The sequence below is a fragment of the Canis lupus genome, chromosome 13, assembly GCF_011100685.1.
Source record: "Canis lupus familiaris isolate Mischka breed German Shepherd chromosome 13, alternate assembly UU_Cfam_GSD_1.0, whole genome shotgun sequence".
Classification (NCBI taxonomy): domain Eukaryota; kingdom Metazoa; phylum Chordata; class Mammalia; order Carnivora; family Canidae; genus Canis; species Canis lupus.
In genome coordinates, this window is record NC_049234.1 from 45694024 (window position 1) to 45714360 (window position 20337).

General features: G+C 43.5%; 1 protein-coding gene across 2 annotated transcripts in view; it reads left to right on the forward strand.

Moving 5' to 3' along the window:
- SPATA18 (spermatogenesis associated 18) overlaps positions 1 to 20337 on the forward strand; it is a 38600-nt gene that overhangs the window by 8632 nt on the left and 9631 nt on the right. Inside the window, exons 2-9 of one of the 2 annotated variants that reach the window (XM_038556073.1) lie at positions 4610 to 4715; positions 4831 to 4946; positions 6369 to 6481; positions 11284 to 11379; positions 14718 to 14954; positions 16615 to 16885; positions 18664 to 18822; positions 19835 to 20010. In XM_038556073.1, coding sequence (XP_038412001.1) covers positions 4610 to 4715; positions 4831 to 4946; positions 6369 to 6481; positions 11284 to 11379; positions 14718 to 14954; positions 16615 to 16885; positions 18664 to 18822; positions 19835 to 20010 — 1274 coding nt within the window. The remainder of the gene's footprint in view (positions 1 to 4609; positions 4716 to 4830; positions 4947 to 6368; positions 6482 to 11283; positions 11380 to 14717; positions 14955 to 16614; positions 16886 to 18663; positions 18823 to 19834; positions 20011 to 20337) is intronic. The other variant, XM_038556074.1, reaches the window with a different exon arrangement.

Here is a 20337-nt window from a genome sequence, read left to right on the forward strand (position 1 = left end):
CTGGCACACAGTAGTCTCCTCCATAAAAATTTGTTGAGAGCCTAAAAGCATAAGTGAAGCAGATAATAAACCATCTCCATCTCTGGTTTCCTGGTTCTTTACCTCCCTTCTTGGCTGTCCTCTTATTTCTCACTGCTCTTGTTTTGTTTTCATTTACTGGCCCTTCTTCCTCAGCCAGTTTCTGAAACAGCAAAACTGCCCTCAGCCCTGCCCTTTGCCTTCTCCTGCCCTGGGGATCTCATCTATGCACATGGGTTCCCCTCTCTCCATCTGCTGAAGCTTCCAGAACCACACTTCCAGCCCCTACCTCTCTGCTGAGATCCAGAGTCTTTTCCTTCTATTCTGGGTACAGTGCCATGGTTGAGAGCCTGGCTCTGCCTCAAAGGCTGCAGGAACAGGCTTAGTTTCCAGCTCAACCACCTTTTCTCCAAATTGCTTAAGATCTTGATTTTCCTCATTGGTGAATTAGGGATGATGGATGGTATCCAGTTTGTAAGGTTATTTTGAGGATTATGTGAAACTGTATTCAAAGCTCTCAACACAGGGCTTGGCTAGCACAAAGTAAGTGCTCAAGAGTTGTTAGGTACTTTTACCAGACAGCTCTCCCTGAATGTTCTGCAGATCCCCTACATTGTCTGAGAACAGAACCCATCCCTCGGACACCTCTTTTCTATTTCAAACCTTCTGACATCCTCTGTAGGTAATGCTAGAACCAATGGGACCTTGGCTGACACAGATGTGATTTAGGGCTGGGAAGGGCCTTTAGGGGGCCCTTGGCATCTCCACAACCCTCAGCATCTCTCAGCCACATGTTTACAACTGCCCCCCTTCCCACCAGGCTCACCCTCTCATCTGAACTTTATGTGATCGGCTTTTGCCAGAGCGATTTTTGTAAAACACAGAGTAAGTTGGATGACATCACCACTTTCCTCCATCTGCTCCCTCCAGTCTCTCAGTGGCAGGATAAAGCTCAGAGCCCTTCATGTGGCAAATTAAGTTTATCATTATTTGGTCTCTGGACCAAATGTATCCCACTTGCCTCTGTGGTACACCTTGCTGCTCCCTGCCTTGGTACCTGCTGTTCCTTCTCTGGAAATACCTTAATTTCTTGCCCTTCACTGCACTAGGGCATGCTTTGCTCCTCCTACAGCTCACGACCCACCTAGAGCACTTAATAAACTTGAAGATAACTATTAATCCTCTGTACTCTCCCATTTTTCACCCCTCTTCCCCAGCTGGTGAGCTCACTGATAGGCAACTTTTAATTTTTTTAGTAGCTTTATTTTCTGGGCTCAGCCCAAGGCCTTGCAAAGAATAGGAACTCACTGATTTATGAAGGCATGGACATTGGAATTTAGGAAACAGCATAATTAGTTCGTATCTTGGCTCTATTTATTTTATGGGCTCCCTTGCAACTTGAGTGTCTTGTGTGATGCTTTGTGTGAGAAGCTGCAGCATGTGGTGACAGGTCTTGGGAGCAGGAGCTGTCCTATACTGTATATTCTCTTCTGTGATTTAAGTTGTGTGTACAAATCCACTTAACAGACATTCCTTTGGGCACCTCCTTTGTACCAGGCACTGGGTAAGGCATAGAAGCAGATGGTGGTAATACTACAATAATACTTTTAATTATTCTGTCCCTCCTCTACTCTGCACCTAAGTTAGCTCATGAGACCAGCATGTTACTAAATAGGAGTAAACAGAGGCTCATATTTAAAACACCTTTTCTAAAAAAAAAAAAAATAATAAAATAAAATACCTTTTCTGAGAATACAGCAAATACGTGGGACGCGGTATTTGAACCCAGGTTTGCCTTATTTCTGTGCCCACTGCTCCTTTCAGTAACCCATAATACCTCCTAGGTACCAACTGTGGAGTGCCCTCTGTCTCTGAGGTGCTAGATATGCAATATTTGGGTTTAATTCTCCTCTGCAAGGCATTATCCCCATTTTTCTGGAGAAGAAATGGGCTCAGGAAAGTCAAGTAACCTGGGTAGGATTGCCCAGAATGGTGAGATGTAATCATTCGGGTCCGTTGGACCCTCAGGCCCGCTCCTGGACACTCAGCCTGTCAGGGGTCTAGTCAGGGGCCAAAGCTGTTTGTAACAGGTTCACCGTGGTAAGTGCAGGCATATGGGCAAGGCCAAGGGCTTCAGCGAGGGAGGAATGGGCACAGCTGTTCAGCTGGGGGTTCCAAATGTTCTGACGATGTCAGTACTACGCTGGTAAGTCATTCATTCATTCATTCATTCGTTCGTTCATTCATTCATTTGTCAAATACTTTGGAGCCCTTTGATTTGTTAGACATACCAGTGGCAACCGATAGAGACATAGAAGAGACAAAGGGATTTTTAAAAAGAGCTCCTTGTCTTTTTAGGAGAAGGAGATAGAAGGATGAGACACAGAGACAAATGGCTGCATCAGACTTAACTGCCATAACAGAGCTTGTCACCAGTGCTGTCACCAGCGTGGACCTAAGCTCGCAGCTCGCCCTAGGGCGCCATGAGTCCACCCCATCCAGCCTCCTTCCCAGGCTTGCAAGGTCCTCCGGGACCTGTCCTGCCAACCTCTCTCACCTTCTGTGCTTTTACCCTACACACTTACTTTTGGTTCTCAAGGTGACTAAATTCACTCCTGTCCCCACCACAGGGCCTTTGCCCCTGCTGATCTCCCTGGGGATCACCGTCTTCTCTCTACTACTCTGAATCCTGCCCTTCCAGGGCAGCTTTTCCTGATGGTCCTCCCCATTCACTCATGTCGCATCATCCTGTCCTCCCTCTGCTCCCAGCACTAATTATGATCTTCAGAGCATGGGCACCAGGTTCAGTTCTGCTGTTTTACTGGCTAGGTAACCTTGAACAGGTTATTTAACCTTTCTGCATCTCAGTTTTGTCATCTGAAAATGCGGGTGATAACAGTGCTGCTCCTACTTCACAGTGCATTGCTATGGAGCTTCACTGAGCTTCTGTACGGAAGGCACCAGTAGCCTGGGGTGGGGGCGCCCGGGTGGCTTAGTCAGTTAGGCCTCTGCCTTCAGCTCAGGTCATGATCCCAGGGTCCTGGGATGAAGCCTGGACCTGCTCCCTGCTCAGCAGGATGTCTGCTTCTCTCTCTCCCCTCCCTGTGTGTGCTTGCACCCTCTCTCTAGCTCTCACTCTCAAGTAAAGAAATAAAGTCTTAAAAAAAAAAATGCCTGGTGCATAGGAGTTATGTGATGAACACAAAATACGTGAATCTTCTTGTTGTCCAGTACTTAACTGGGTTTGACTCCAGAGACCAGGCCCACAGCCTCTGCCCGCAGGAGCTTACGGCCTGCCTGCACCACTTCCCCTGAGGGCACACACATGCATTTGACTTGTAGCATTTTGCCTGGAGGTCGCTCTTCCTCTTTGTTCTCATTTCTATCCTTCTGGTGCCCTGCTTCCTGCCTCAGGATCCCCAGCACCCACAGATCCTGCCTTTCCATGGCTTGAGAAAGAATAATAGCTAAAGGCCCAGCTCTCGGTTTCGCCATGTTCTGTGGATGTCGAAACCCCCCAAATCTGCTTGCTTTCTCCTTGCCTAGATTTCACTTCCTCTCAGAACTCCCTGACTTCCCAGGTTGTAGGCCCTGGAGTAGACTGTGGCTCACATTTTCCATCGCCTGGAACTATCTACACTGCTACCTCCCCTCCCGGTCTGCATGTGCCATAGAGCCCCGGCCGTCTCTTTTGTCTTCTTCTCCATGGTATCCTCACCCCCCCAGTACCTTCTTACTGTTAACGAGTAGTGTTCTTTATGGCCATAATGAACTTGGGTAGAAGACATGGATCCATAAAGCAGGTAAATCAGGACACAGTAGTTTGTGTCACAAAGGGTCTATTCACTTTATTTTTTTTAATTTTTTTTAAACTTTTATTTATTTATGATAGGCACACAGTGAGAGAGAGAGAGGCAGAGACACAGGCAGAGGGAGAAGCAGGCTCCATGCACCGGGAGCCCGACGTAGGATTCGATCCCGGGTCTCCAGGATAGCGCCCTGGGCCAAAGGCAGGCGCCAAACCGCTGCGCCACCCAGGGATCCCGTCTATTCACTTTATAAGAGGATTTTTTGCAGGGTTCCATTGAGTAGGAAGGAAGTCCAGGGGTATTGCTATTAAAACACATCTCTGTGGCTTTATGCACACAGAGACACATGCACATATACATACACTTTCTTGAGTATGTGACAGTCATTGCAAGTGTTCAATGAGTAGCCTTTCAAATCTTGTGGCTCCACCACCCTTTATGCCCTTGGGGTCCTCTGCTGGGCCCTCCGCAGCTGGCTGGAAGATGGGGAAGGAGAGAGAGAAGAGCATCACTCAAGGGGCTTTTTTCTGGGTCTACCTGGAAATGGCACATATCACTTCTAGTCCCAAGGACTGGAACTCAGTTCCACAGCTGCACCAACTGCCAGGAAAGCTGGGGAAAGTGGTCTAGCTGTGTGCCCAGGAGGAAAGGGAAAAGACGTTTTGATGGACAAAGGGCAGTCTCTGCGCCTGGGAGCATACCGGAGCCAGGCGGCCTCTGTCTACCTGCAGAGGGTCCCAGTAGAAAGGAAAGGCACTGATTTTCTGTTTTGATTTTTGTAGACAAACACATGTGATCAAAATCTCTGTCAATGCCTTGAGTTCATCGAACAAATTTCCAAAGTGCAAGGACAGCTCTTTAGGATCCTCACCGCTGCAGCCCAAGAAGGTGAGAAGGGCCCGTGCTTTCCCGTCGGGCTCTCCCTTCTTTTACTTTTGTTCTTTGTGCTTTCACACTGTGTGGCTGAACTTCTCTCCCTGCCCCGATTTGTGGGTTCTTTTAGGCGGTCATTATGATGGTGTGGAAATAATCAAATCGCGCCTACTGCCTTGGCTGGAAGCCTCCTTTACTGCAGCTTCCCTGGGAAAACCTGTTGACAGCAAGGTCCCCTCTCTGCAGGTAGGGATGCTCAAGGATCACCCTTGACTTTCAGCAACCCAATCTGGCTCCGGGAACATATCTAAGATATGGCTTTTACCCTACTGAGGGACTCTGCTCTACTTGGGGAACGGGGACACAGGTACACAAGGTGAGTTTCTGGGTGCAGTAGTATGTGGCACAACGGCTTGAGCTTTGTCTTCAAACAGACCTGCGTTCAACTCTCAGCTTTGTCTCTTTCCCAGGGTATGACCTGAGGCAAATCAGTGAACCTCTGCTTCCTCAGCTGTAAGAAGGCCCTGGTGATGTTCCACATCTGGGACATTGCCCACCCTAGGCACTAAATAAGAGCTTTGGAATGACAGAGTAGGCACACAGACACTTAGGGTACCATGGGGCCGCAGAAAGAGACCATGAGGTGGGGGAAAGCTCCATATTCTGAAAGAATGAAGTGAAACTAATTGAAAACTTCTTTTTTTAAAATATATTTTTTATTGAAGTTTGACTTGCCAACGTATAGTATAACACCCAGTGGAAACTTAGTTCTTAGAGACTGACAGAGTATCCTCACTTGCAGTTGATAGGGGGGTGATTTCTGTGCAATGGGGTCAGCTTTTAGACAGTTGAAGCCCAGACTGGAAGGAAACACACACCTTGCTTAAGGCATTAACATCTCTAAACGTTGGTAACCTTGATTGTGAACATTTATGTGGATTTAGATGAAGTCTTTTCTAAAATTAAGGCATGTAGAGCAGTCTTTTCTTAGCAGCCTTAGGGGGCAGGGGCAGAAGGGTTCCTGCTTGGAGGTCACAGGGCAGAATTCTTGTCATTCTTCTAGGGTTCTGGGTAGGTTGTCTCGCTTGCTGAGTGGAGGCAATGCTTTTGTTGACCCAATAGGGCCATTTTGAGAATTAAATGTGATAAACGTGCAGGAACAACTAACATAAGGTTAGATATGTTAGCATATCTAACCATAGATAGCAGTTGTTTCTAAGCAAATTTTTCTTCCCTGGGGATTTTCACATGCTACTTAGATTTTTACCCTGTGGGTACTATTCTGAGTATGAAGATATGGGATGATATTCCAATGGCTTTTAAAAAAAATGATGTGCCATAAAAAAATTGAGGTATCATTTACTTGCAGTGAAATCCATAGGTTGATGATATCCATGTAACCCATACCCTATTAGGTTCTAAAATATTTCCATCTCTCCAGAGCATTTCCTGTGTCACTTCCCAGTCACCTATCCCTCCCCATCAGGCAACCACTCTTCTGAGTTTTATCATTCTAGATTAATTTTGCTTGCACTAGAACAGCCTATAAATGGAACTATGGATTTGTGTACTTTTGTGCTTGTTTTTCTTTTGCTCAGTGCAATGTGTTGCAACCCATCATGCTATTTCATATATTCAAGACTATTTTTGATTTGTGTATCATTCCAGGACACATTTGATAAGGAGAAACATAAAGAGTCTGGTGTTCGGGATCAGGACATTCAACAAATAGATGCTGAGTTGAATTCAACTCGTAGTCAACTCAACCAGGTTCAAGACGAGTAAGAGGAATGCAAGTTATCTTTTTCCAAAAAGCATTGTTTGTTCTTAATTTTTAAGTTTAAAAGGAGAATAGTGGCTCATGTAAAATGTAGACATCTGCAAATAACTACTGTGTGTGTGTATGTGTGTGTGTGTGTGTGTGTGAGAGAGAGAGAGAGAGAGAGAGAGAGAAGAGAGAGCAGAGAGCAATGTCTTTGACTCTGGGGATAAGATTTTTATATTATAATAGGATACCTAAGACCCTAGTCCCCTTGGCTCCATCCCTGGGGCTCCTTCTTCTCTAGAGGCCTATTATCAGCTTATATATATAAACAGGGGAATATTGTCACGTGATAATCTATCTTTTGAAAGAAAAACAAGATGCAAAAGGGAGAGGGTTAAAGAAAGTCAGACAAAGAGTAAAATTAAGAAAAGAGAGCAAGAGTAAGATGAAGAGGCTGCATCCATCTGTCAGACGTGTTCATTTAGGGAGTATAGACGCTTGGCTGAGAAGTCAGACTCTTTAAAGAATGAGCGTTTCAAGATTTTGGAACAATTAGTAGATAGGAAAAGTTTTTTTAAAAAGTTAAGCAATGAAAAAAAAAAAAAGTTAAGCAATGCAAGGCAGCAGCAGAGATCAAGGCAAAGCCAGGGTAGCAAGGTCAAGGAATCACTGCAAAGAAGTGCAAGCCTTGGGTTTGCACTTGAGGAAGGCAGACAACTGTGTATGAAACTGCACTCAGCCGACGTCACCCAAACCCATCAATTGGGTGTTTCTCCATTTGGAGCCCTGCTCCATTGCTGACATGGATGGGGCAGCAAGGAATTCTTTAAGGACTTGTGATGGAATAGGGTGTGGCATGCTGCCTTGTTCTCTGATGAGATTTCCTTTTCAGGAAAACATAAAAGTAATAAACATTCCCTTCTCAAAATGCATACAACAGCTTTGTGCAGTGGCAGTACTATAGCCAAGGAGGTTTATCTGAGGCACGATTGTCGCTAACTCAAAATGCATACAATAAATACAAGTGTAAAGATGAAAATCACCTGTTATCTCATCCCTGCTAACATTTTGGTTGATTTTACTCCAGACATTTTTCTTTGTGTGTGCTTGCATGCACGTGCACATGAACACACACACACACACACACACACACACACACACACACAGGGTTACCTCCACACCCCTTGTGCATTTTCCAGTTGGAACTGTTGTCAATGAGCAATTTAATGGCTGCAACGGTCAAAATTTACCAATGTAATGTGCAAAAACACAATTCCTCTGAATTTCTACAACTGATTTCAACTAATATCAGCTGCTTTGGAATGAGGTGAGGAGGATAATTAAATTTACCACTTCTCTTCTGGTTTACTATAGGCCTTTTCCTGTGAATATTCAGTTAATTCCAAGTTCAAACTTCTGTTGGGGGCGCTTTCTCTCCCTTCTCTCCAGGAGTCCCCTGGGCCCTCCTCCTTCCTTAGACTGGCATCTGGAAGTAGAGGGATGCTTGCATGCTCATGAGGGATGGCTTGTGCTGGAAAGGAGGGACTTTTGATCTGGTTCTACCCTATGAGTTCTTGCTGCCTTGTTTCCTCCTGGGCACTAGAGTTTTGTGCCAAGTAAGGGTTGCTGATTTGTGGCTTGTCTGGTTAAGTCTTCTGGAGAATTTGCTGGCAAGTGCTGCTGGCCAGGCCCTCCCATTTGCCACTGGCTGTGAAGCAGGGCTTCAAGACTTTGTTGGTTTTTTACTTCTATCAGCACCAAGAGGAGCCAGGAATTCCTACTTCCCTCTCTTATCATTATGGCTCTCTAAATACCCATAAGGAGCATCAGGGGTCAAGAAAACTATGACCACATGCTTTTTAAAAAGTTTTTTTCTTTGGAAATATTTTCCAACAGAACATTTATAAGAATAGTGCTAAGAACACCCATAGACATGATCATTCACCATATTCTCTTTATCATTTGTGTCTATATATACACCCCCTCCCACAGCCAAACCCTGTATATCTCATTTGAAAGTTGCACAGAGGAAGATATTTGCTCCTTTACTTCAGATTTCCTAGTTTGTTTTAACCCACCTGTGGCTTTTATTTTTTTTAAGGCATCACAAATTGTGTTCTCTGTCCCCCATATTCTATGATAGCTAGGTCTCTCTTTTCTCCTTACTCTACCAGCCTTTTGATCAGGATGCTACCTGCTGTGGAATGAATGGCCCACCAAGGAGATTCCCCATGTCTAATCTTGTGGAGACCAGATTGGTTTTGACTCAATTTCAAATGCGCAAATTCTAATACAGTGCTGAATGGGGACAGGTCTGTCCAAGTTTGATGAATCCTCAACAAAGGAAGACTTTTAGATTTTATACTTGGTCTCCAGTTATGGATTGCATATGTCTTCATTTCCTATATCCAATCTACTGGCAAATCCAGTTGGATCTACCTCCTAAACATCTTCCACCCTTGTCCCTTTCTATTCAACCACCATCACCCTTGTTCAAGGCTCTAATACCGGTCGCCTTCCAATTGGCTACCCTGATTCCATTCTTGCTCGACTACAGTCCATTTTACACACAGAAATTTATAAAATCAGACTCCTACTTAAAAACTGTTAGTGGCCTCCTTTTACTGTTGGGAAAAAAATTCTAATCTCCTTACCAGGACTCTCCAGCCCTGTGTGATCTGGGCCTACTTCTCTCTCCACCCTCGTCTCATGCCAGGCTCCCCTCATTTAGTCTGTGGTCCCCTTTCTCACCTTGAAGCCTTTGCCTGTGCTCTTTCAGAAAAATGGAAGTCTTTCTCTGGCTCTTTGCATGGCTGGTTCTTTATTATCTTTCAGGTGTCAGCGGAAATGTGACTTTCTCAGAGTCTGTCCATGACCAGGTATATCAAAAGGTCTTTCCTTCCCTTCCCATAGTTCACAGTGATATGAGAATGGCACTTACCACAATTTGAAACTGTAAAATATCAGTTGGCATGTTCTGATCCACCAGACTGGAAGCCCCAAAGGGTTTCCGTCTTGTATTTGCTATTCTGACACTTTTGTATCTCCAGCACCCAACATTATGCCTGTCACATGGTATATTCTCAATGAATGAATAAATCTCTAATAAAAAATAAATAAAATATGTTAACTTGCTTAAAAGAATGCTTGGCACACAGATGTACCTCCTTTTCTTCTCTCTGTATATCACTCAAGAGTGCCAAATTAGCATGTACATTTGGTTGTATGTATATGTGTTCACACATGTGTACCATGTCTTGAGAAAAAAAAATAACTACTTTATTCCTGTTCATACTCTCCTTCCTTTCTTGGTCTGTTTGCTTCTTTTAATTTTTCTCTTGACAAAAACATTCATTTTTCCCCCTCCATGTATCCTTTAAAAAACCTGTAACATATTCACCTTTGAATTAAATCACAGCAATTTCCTCTTAATCTCCAGTAGTCCTATTATGAAGTTACTGCTACTTTGGCATTTTAAAAAAGACTTTAGACGTTTTGTTCATTCATTTCTCAGCTTAAAAAATATCTTCTGTGTTACAGGCACTGTCTTAGGTGCTGGGGAAAAAAGATGAATTAAAGAAAATTCTCACCCTTAAGTAGTTCACAGTGTGTTTGTAATGAGATTGTAAGTGTGAACCAAGTGTTGGAGGCACTCGGGAGAAGGGGAGACACACTCGGATTGAGAGAGTCAGGGGCGGCATTTGTACTAGAAAGCACTCACAGGATGTGTGGGCACTTGTTAGGTGGCGAGGAGAAGGAGGAGACCCGAAGGAACTTTGGGTAATCACAACACCTCTTGTACTGCCTGGTTGGCTGGAATCTGTGGGGACTTGGTAGGGATCCTGCTAGCCTCTTATTTCTCAATCTTCTTCACTGTCTAGGGAAGGACTCAAGTGTTGGGCCTTTGATTCTTCCATCTAAAAGGAAGGAAGAAGACAGGTGTTTAGATAGCAACTGCACTCTCTTAGCCTCAGGACAACTGTGATGGAAGAGCCTGGATAGTTAAGGAAGTAGGGTCCGAGAAGTCACGAAACCTTTGCCCACCCTATGATCTCTTGCTGGACTAGGGCAACTTGATTGGGAATCACTGCTCCATCCCATGTCATCCACATACTTCCATTTCTTTTTTAATTTTAGATAGACCTAAAGAAATAATATGATTTGTTATGATTTGCCTACAATGAAGAGAGTCCTTGAAGCTAGCAATGACCTAGCTATGTTGAAAAACTCAGGAAAATCATGCTAATAAGTGGTGGAAGTCAGAGGCAGGAAGACATGAAATACTTGGTAGTCAAGTGTGATTATGGAAGACTTTCCTTGTAGGTGGGCAAATAATTTTTTTTTTTTATATTTAGGAAGCCTGGGAAAATTAAGTCAAATGCAACTCTACGGTGCAAAGTAATGAAACTACTGCAGAAAATGGTATTATATTGCAGAAAATGGAGATTTTATAGGGAGAGGCAGCTTGAGGATTTGGTGTGATTAGAGCAGATAAATTAGGAGGGGGAGATGAAGGAGAACAAGTTTCTTTGCCCTTTGCATTCTAATGTTAATAATTATTACATAGCCTTTTAATGGTAGTTGCTCTGTAATGTCTTTGTGTTTGACATTGAGAAAGAGCGCTAGCATGTTTTTGCATACAAGTGCACCATAATATTTGCAATAGCATCTGATTGGATGCAGATGTCTCATAATTTGATCTTGTTTATGTTGAATTTATATCATATGCCAAAAGTTCCTGGGAGAACCTATGCCTTGATTTGGAAAGTCTGCCAATTTTGGAAAAAATCTGTCTTTAGTTATTGATTTCTCTTACAGTCTGGCTGAAACTGAAAAGACTCTTGAAGAAACCAAGAACAGATCGGCCATATCCCTTTTGGCTGCAGAGGAGGAAATAAATCAGCTAAGAAAGCAGTAAGAAAAAAAAAATGACAGGATTATTGTAGGCTGCTGATTGATCTTTGAATTTAGCTTTTTGGTGCTCCATTATAATATGAAAGAAGCTGTTCACAGAGAGGAAAGGCAGCAATATTTTTATTAATGTTTAATGTATTTTTTTCTTACTACAAAAACATTAGCTATCTACTATAGAACATTTTCAAAGTATAATAGAGTGTAAAAGGAACCCAAAGACCCTCTCGTAATTCCAGAGCCAGTTACTGTTACCATTTTGCAATTTATTCCACCGGATACATTGAAAAATAGAGTTATTGCTGCAAAATAGGCCTAAGTATACAATTTTAGATACCATCTTTTCACTTAACCTTGTTTTTTTTCTATTGCTAAGAAAAAAATACTGCAAAACTTAGTTTTAAATAGATGCACCATGTTATACTATTTAGATATCTCCCTAATATTGAATATTTTACCTTGGTACTGATTTTAAACATTGGAGATAACAACTGTGATAATTGTTGTGGCAGGTCTTAGTTTAAATTTCTGATTATTCTCTAACCATAAATTCCTAGAAGGAGAACATAAACACATGCTTTAAGGTTATACTTTCCTTGAATTTTTTAATTCAATGTATAGTTGACACTGAGTGTCCCACCAGTTTCAGATGTATAACATAGTGACTCGACAACTCTGTGCCTTATGCTAGGTTCGCCACAAGTGTAGCTCCCATCTGTCACCCTTCAATGCTATTATAATGTCAGTGACTATATTCCCTATGCTGTGCCTTTTGTTCCTGTGACTTATTTATTTCAGATGTGGAAGCCTATACTTCCCTTTCCCCTTCATCCCCTTTGCTCGTCTCCCACACTTCTTCTCTCTGACAGAACCACTTTGTTCTCTGTATTTATGGGTCTGTTTCTACTTGTTTGTTTATTCATTTGTTTTGCTTTTTAAAATTTCACATGTAACTGAAGTCTTCTCATATTTACCTTTCTCTTTCTGACTTATGTCACTTGGAATAATACCCTCTAGGTCTATCCATGTTGTCACAGAGGGCAAGATTTAGTTCTTTTTTATGGCCGAGTAATATTCCATTGTATATGTGTGTGTATATCTAATGTGTGCATATACATATGTATGTATATATACATGTGCATATATGTTGATATCATATCATATCACATCACACCACATATACATATACCACATCTTGATCCATTTATCTATCAATGGACATGGGTTGCTTCCATATCTTGGCTATTGTAGATAATGCTGCGATAAATATAGACGTGCATATATCTTTTCAAATTAGTGTTTTTGTTATCTTTAGGTAAATACCCAGTAGAGGAATTACTACATTTCAATATTTAATTTTTTGAGGAGATTCCATAGTGTTTTCCACAGTGGCTGCACCAATTTACATTCCTACCAGCAGTGCACAAAGGTTCCCTTATCTCCATGTCCTTGCCAGCATTTGTTATTTCTTGTCTTTTTCATTCCAGCCAATCTGACAGGTATAAGGTGATATACCTTCCTTGATTTTAATTTTGATTTTTCCTCCCAAAAGCAAGTGGAGAGTTATATTAAAACACACACACACACGAAGACCTTTTTTGCTGCCTTCACACATGTTCCATTGTTCTGATTTCTTTGGGAACACCACCACCAACATTGTAGCTGGGAGTAGTTTTCTGTTTTCCACTTCTATCTCCCCTCTCACCATCATTCTCTTTCTTTTTTACTCTTTTTATCTTTATTTGCATTTATTCTATGCAGAATTTACTCCCGAACCAGTTTCTGTTTCTTCAGTTTCTTCTAGGATATCTTTTTCTTCTGTGTAACCTTCTCTTCTGGCTTAGGAACAGTCTGCTCTTTTCCAGTAAGGACCATCTCAATGTGGCTGGGAGAGCTCACGTATGGGTGGATCCGACCACAAGTCTCGTTAAGTTCTATGCCTCATCTTGGGGGTTTTGTTCACCTGGATGGGCTCAAAGCCCAGAGAATCTCCATCAAAACCCTTCAGTTCAGCATTATTCTCTGCATTTTTAAGTATAAAAATTCAGAACTCTTCTTGAGCCACCAGCCCAGTGTCTAGCCCAACTCTTTGGCCCGGGCACACCTGCCAACTCCACCAGTGTAGTGACAGCATGGCACATGCTGCTTCTGCAAAGTGATATCTTCAGATACTTGGTGGCTTTTTGGAGATGCATGCCCTTGATGGCCTGGGCAGCTTCATGTGGGTTCCTAAAGTGAATAGAAAGATCTGAACCTCTTGATTTGCATGATTTTGCAGGTTTTTCTGGGTCAAGTGACTAGCGAACCATTTTCAGAGGTCACCCCAGCCTGCTTAGGAGAAGAACTCTCACTGTCATGTTCATCTCTTATTTCCTACTTGATAGACCTTCTCAATTTCTTTGATCCTATAATTCGATGATTTCCTGTAGTAGCGATTCTGTTCTTTACTGTTTGCAGCAGCTTTTAATTCTGCTATTGCATCGTTAGCTTCTCTGTGTCCTCCTTAATCTTAGCCCTTATTTTTTCATCTTATATCATTGTCCTTTTCATCACAGCACCTTCTCTTTGTGTGGCTTTGCTGTTTTAGGGAGTCAAACCTTTTTGTATCTTTTAGGGAGTCACACCTTTTTGTGTCTTTACAAGGATGACAACTTTATTTCCGAAGCTTTGTTTCTAGAATACATTATTTTTGTAAATTCACCCTTCCACTTCTGTATTGTCATTTCCTCCCATATTCCACCTGTCCAGAGAATCCAAGAGCTAGGAGATTGCTTCTCTGGCCAGCTTCTGGACCTAGGTTTTGAAGGTCAAATGCTTCCAGAGTTCTATGCAGTTAAGACCAGCCTAATAGAAACCAGGGTGACTATAGGCCCACTCTGCTTTTGCTAGAGGATCTGCATACATATTCCTTTTTCAGAAGCCTTCTTCTCTTTTTTCTTTCTTTTTAAATATTTTATTTATTTATGAATATTTATTCATGAGAGACACAGAGAGAGAGGGAGAGACATAGGCAGAGGGAGAAGCAGGCTCCTGCAGGAAGCTCAATGTGGGACTCCATCTGGGATCACAAGCTGAACCAAAGGCCGATGCTCAACCACTGAGCCGCCGGGAGCCCCCTGGAGCCTTTTTTGCGTGCAAGCTGCAGACATGGGTGGCATTCTGACCCTGGCAGTCTGCTCCTTTCTGATTTGTGTTGGTTGCTTGTGAGTTTTCCAGCGCAGTAATGGCATTGCTAAGTAGAGTAGCCTCTGTTACCACATATGCCAGTTGTTGCTATTACCTTTCCTCCATTCTTCCCTCTTTCTCTTTTCTTTCCTCCTTAATTTTTGTTTTCTGCCCAGGCTTAAATCTCTTCAAGCCCAGGAGGACTCCCGCCACAGAAGCACAGAGCATAAAAGTGTGGAGCTGCGGGGTGCAGAGCCTCGAGCCTCAGAGCAGAGGAAGTTGGACCAGCGAAGCATCGACAAGAGGAACCCAGACCAGCGGACCGAAGTGATTTTTGATTATGAGAAACAGCTCCGAACCCTGAAGGATGAGATAGCTGTTCTGTCTGCTGAAAAATCTGTGCTTCAAGGAAGGTCTGACAAATACTTACAGATCTTTTCATTTCAGTTCCTTTCAGTAGTGGTAAAAGCGTGGCTTGGAAAAAAAGTGAAATGACATCCAGAACCCAAACCCCCACAATATTTGAATTGTAGAGGGATTATTTTCTCTAACTGCACCCTTCTAGAGAGAGAGAGAATACCTCTGCTTGGACACTAATTAATTTGGGGCTGACGTGGAAGCGCAAGGAATGAAACTGAGAGCTAGGCAAGAGGAGAGGATGGTTCTTTGGCTCGAGAGCAGATCTGGGTGCACCTGTCATGCATGGGCCATACCCATGCTGAGAGAATATTCCATAATATGAGGGTCCTGTTCTCTGAGGCCTGGGAGTCCTCCCTCTGGGATGGCCATCTGTCATTTTACTTCCTGTATCTCATTTCATTTGATGGAGTGTGTAGGTAAGTGTTCTCGTGACATCTCTTTCTACGGATGGACAGAAGGTTAAGACAGGTCGTTCGGAGTTAAGTGAGGACAAAGCAGGATGTTTCTCTTGGAGCATTTTCCTTGTTCTTTTTAACACCCACCACCTCCCTCAGCCCCACAACATGCCCTGATCCAAACTGTCAAAGGCACCCCCACACCTGGTCCCCAATCCCCCTATATGCCACCTTGGCCTTTCTTGGTTTTGGGAGTCAGTCTGGCATGCTGTGCTGATACCAGCTTGTCTTGGCTCCCAAGGACCGATTCTGTGCAAGTCTGCCTAATTCTGAGTTCAATGTGATGTCACATTAGTAGCTGGAAATTGGCCCTGGTGGCAGTATTTCCTGCACCCTGGAAATTGTCAAACCACACTGGAGGGCTTTCCCTCTGTCCCTCCTTCAGAGTGGGCTTTGTATTACTGTTTGCTCCATAGTTTCTTCTACACCTCCCTCCTTGGGGGCCCAGTGCCCCCCCCCCCTTTTTTAGGATTTTATTTATTTATTCATGAGAGACACAGAGACAGGGAGAAGCAGGCTCCCTATAGGAAGCCTGATGCGGGGCTCGATCCCTGGACCCCGGGATCATGACCTGAGCCAAAGGAAGATGCTCAACCACTGAGCCACCCAGGCGCCCCGTCCATTGCCTTTGATGCCGTTCATTGATACCCTGCTTTACATTCACCCAGTACTTGCACATCTATTCTTAGCTCCACTCCCACCCAGAAATAGGGCGAACACATTGTGGGTGAGAACTTAGGCTTTGGAGAGGCGAGCCAACGGTGCCACTGCGATAGAAGGAGAACTCAGATCTTTCTCATTGTTCAGTGGTCATCCTGTTTAGACCATATGGCCCGTGATCTGTTCGTACCCCCAAGGCTGGGGTAAGAAGTCAACTGATCTCTTTAATGCTGGCTCTTGCTAGCAGTGCCACTTTACTTGGGGACCCTATTGACTCTTCTGAGCCTCAGAGCTCCGCAGCCCTAACAGGGCCAGCGATCAATGTTGAGCTTGCAGGGCCGCTGAAAGAATAACCTGGGGTGCCAGTTCCCCATGCTTATTTAGAGCATCTGACCGCAAATGTACTGGATGCCTGGCGGAGAGGTCTGGGGGGCACCTGCTTCCCCTGCACGGCTGACGGGCATCACTGGCAGTTCAGGTGGCCGGGGAGGAGGGAGGAGCGCATCAGCCTGCCTCTCCCACCGGTTCTTGCCAACAGGTCGGCCAGGAGCCGGACGCCCAGCCCTGCCCCTCACAGCCGCAGCCGCAGCCAGAGCCGCAGCCGGTCCACCAGCCCCTCCACCGCCGTGGCCAAGATCAGGACCCCGTCCCCGAATCACGCCAAACTGTCCAGTGTGGCCCGCAAGGCTGCCCTCCTGTCCCGGTTCAGCGACGCCTACTCCCAGGCCCGCCTGGATGCGCAGTGCCTGCTGCGGCGCTGCATCGACAAGGCTGAGACGGTGCAGAGGATCATCTACATCGCCACCGTGGTAGGTGACACCTGCGCCACGGGCAGACAGCGCTTGGGTGACCCGAGCATACAGCCGGGAAGGACCCGTTGACCCTGAGGTCGCAGAGGGAGGAGGGGGGGATTTCCATCTGCTTCCTTCCTTGCCTGTTGGCTTCTTTGCTTCTTCCTTCCTTCCATTACAAATATTTGGGATGAACAGTTACTCACAATCAAGAACAACTCGGGTCTATGAATATTTGTGTCGACCAGACATTTGTCATAGCAGATGGATCCATAAGTATAGGATTATCTCAAATGCCTGTATCCTATATTGATTTGCGCTGGGCCCTCCAATGTGTGCATATGTACACTATTGAGATGGTGCAGCTATGGCTATCGTTTGATTGCTATTTCCTCTCATTCTCCAAAACCTCAGAAGGCTGTGCTTGTGTTAACTCTTCTGTTTATTTAAGTAGGAGTAGTTACTAAAATTGCTAGTACATCGGCTCCTTGAGTATGGCAGGTTGAAGATGCTCATACATAAACCTTAATTCTCAAAGCCAAAGGTATTTGTTTTGTGAGTACTGAGATACGAAGGGTCCGTTATGAGACACGAGAACAATCCATGTTTATTTATTTATTTATTTATTTATTTATTTATTTATTTATCTATCTATCTATTTATTTATTTATTTATTTATTTATTTATTTATTTTAACTATCCATATTTAAAAACAAAACAAAACCTACTGGGATGAGAACAGAATTATCAGAGCCTTCTGAACTTTATCCTGTAGTATTCATTTATTTCAGGGTTCAGCAGACTAGGACCCATGGGCCAGAGCTAGTCCTGGCCTGTATTTCTAAGAAAAATCCCACCTGAGAGCTAAGAATATGAAGAATGGCTTTACATTTTTAAATGATTGTCAAAAAAAAAAATGTGACAAGAGACTGTATGTATTTTAGGCAAGACTGAGATATTTATTCTCTGGCTCTTTGCGAAAAAAGTTTGCCAACCCTGGTTTATCTCATTAAGAGGTCGGCTAAGGTTCTGTAAGCTTAAGGGGCATGTCTTTCACGTGTAACTGAGTTTCCTTGGTGCCTACTATATAACAGACATTTAATAAATGCTTGTTGAATTAATATATGCCAGGGAACATGCCAGATGCTTGATAAGTGTCTTTGTATAACATAAACACTGATAATTTCTTTTCTGGACCAGTAAGATGACATTGCTGTAGGATCATAGGATCAACCAGCACTTTTATTATTATTTTTTAAAGATTTACTTATTTGAGAGAGAGAAAGAGAGAGAGAGAGAGCGAGAGAGAGCGCAAGCATGGGGAAGGGCAGAGAAAGAGGGAGAGAAGCAAGCTCCACTAAGCATGGAGCCCCACGCGGGACCCGATCCCACGACCCTGAGATCATGACCTGAGCCAAAATTAAAAGTCTGATGCTTGACTGACTGAGCCATGCAGGTGCTCCTAACCAGCACTTTTTAAGTGTTGATGCAACCACAGATGATCTGTTTCCTTGAACCTCTGCACTGTCCTGCCTCCCACACTCAGAATTAGCAGAGCAATGAGCAAATGTCTTGAAATTAGTGAACATGCATAGTTGTATATGTATTTATGTACTTTTCAAAATTGAGATCTGCGTTTTCTCCAAGATTAAAATTAGTTTTGACCAACTGTATTTAGTGTTCAGAAGACCCATGTGATGTTGAATTTTTGGTGAGTAGTCTTTCTTCATTCCTTGCCTCGGACCTCTTCCCTCCTCTTCTTCTACCTAATAAATTTGCTGCATTTTTACCTGCAGGAGGCATTCCATGTAGCTAAAATGGCATTTAGACATTTCAAGATCCGTGTGAGGAAATCGTTGACACCATCTCTGGCGGGGTCGAATAACTTTGAGGATGCCGTCTTGGATTATATCATTTGTCATCTTGATCTATATGATTCCCAAAGCAGTGTTAACGTAAGTGCTGGGTCTCTTGGCGTGACTGGTTTGCTGCTGCTCCTCTTTACGTGGAATACTAGTAATTCAGAAATCCCATGCTCGGCATTTCTTGTATGTAATGGGATAGCAGAAATGAGGAGCATCCAATTGACTTTGTATAAGCAGTCATTAACGGATATTTCTTAGACATTTTATGGGGAACCTTTATAGTTCTATTTTTAGATGGGTTCTTTTTTTTTTAAATAAATTTATTTTTTATTGGTGTTCAATTTGTCAACATACAGAATAACACCCAGTGCTCATCCCGTCAAGTGCCCACCTCAGATGGTTTCTTAAGATTGGAGATAGAATGCCATAGTGCTTAAGAGCAATGGCTTGAGGGACAATATAGATTTGCAACCTGGCTGTGCCACTTACTAGCTATGTGACCTTGCACATTTACTTAACCTTTGTGCTTTAGTTTTCCAGTCTTTAATTTTTTTTTAATTTTTAAGATTTTACTTATTTATTTACTTGAGAGACAGAGAGTGTGGGTGAGCATGAGCTGGGAGAGGGGAAGAGGGGAAGAGAGGCAGACCCCCCACCAAGCAGGGAACCTGATGTGGGGCTGGATCCCAGGACTGTGGCCTCATGACCTGAGCCCAAGGCAGATGCTTAACCAACTGAGCCACCCAGGCGTCCCAGTTTTCCAGTTTTTAGTTGGGAGCAACAATGGTCATGACCCCACAGAGTTCCTATACTTGCCTAGAATAGAAAAATGAGGAAATAATAAATAAAAGCCACTAAGGGTGTTTGCTTTAGTTTTGGGGGGAGACTCTCTTGGCTTTTAGCATGCCATTTGTCCCCTGCATCATCTTTTCTCCTTTCCCATCAGTGAGTCTTTCGCTTCAGCACATGTGCGGCTTTTCTAGTTTATGATATTCTGACCCATTTGCTCTTTCCCACCACCCACCGGTCATAACCCCCTTTGGGTGTCAGAGCTTCTTGTCACAGGTTGGTAACAAGGCGATGCCATCTTTTTGTTTTTCAGGATGTAATCCGAGCCATGAATGTCAATCCCAAGATTTCATTTCCTCCTGAAGTTGACTTTTGTCTCCTCAGTGACTTCATCCAGGAGATATGCTGCATTGCCTTTGCAATGCAGACTTTAGACCCACCCCTAGATATCGCATTTGGGGCAGATGGAGAAATTTTTAATGATTGCAAGTAAGAGACATAAGAGCAGAAGCTAAGGGTTGTTTTTTTTCTTTTTAATAAATAATCTTTTCTCTATTTTCTGGAAACAATTTAGGGAAAAGAACTCTGGGTGGGGAAATCAACAGAAAGAACCTGGCTTCCAGGGCCTGCTCTATACTTCTCTGTACCACAGGCCAGACCCCTCTCCTGGGGTCACTTTCTTTCTCAGTCAAATGTAATTCAGAGGTGATGTTATCATTTTCATTGAATGCATTAGTCTTGGGGAGAACTAATGAATGCCTGGAGCCTGTCTAGAACACTTTTTAAAAAGGTGCTATCTACCTACAAATGTGTATT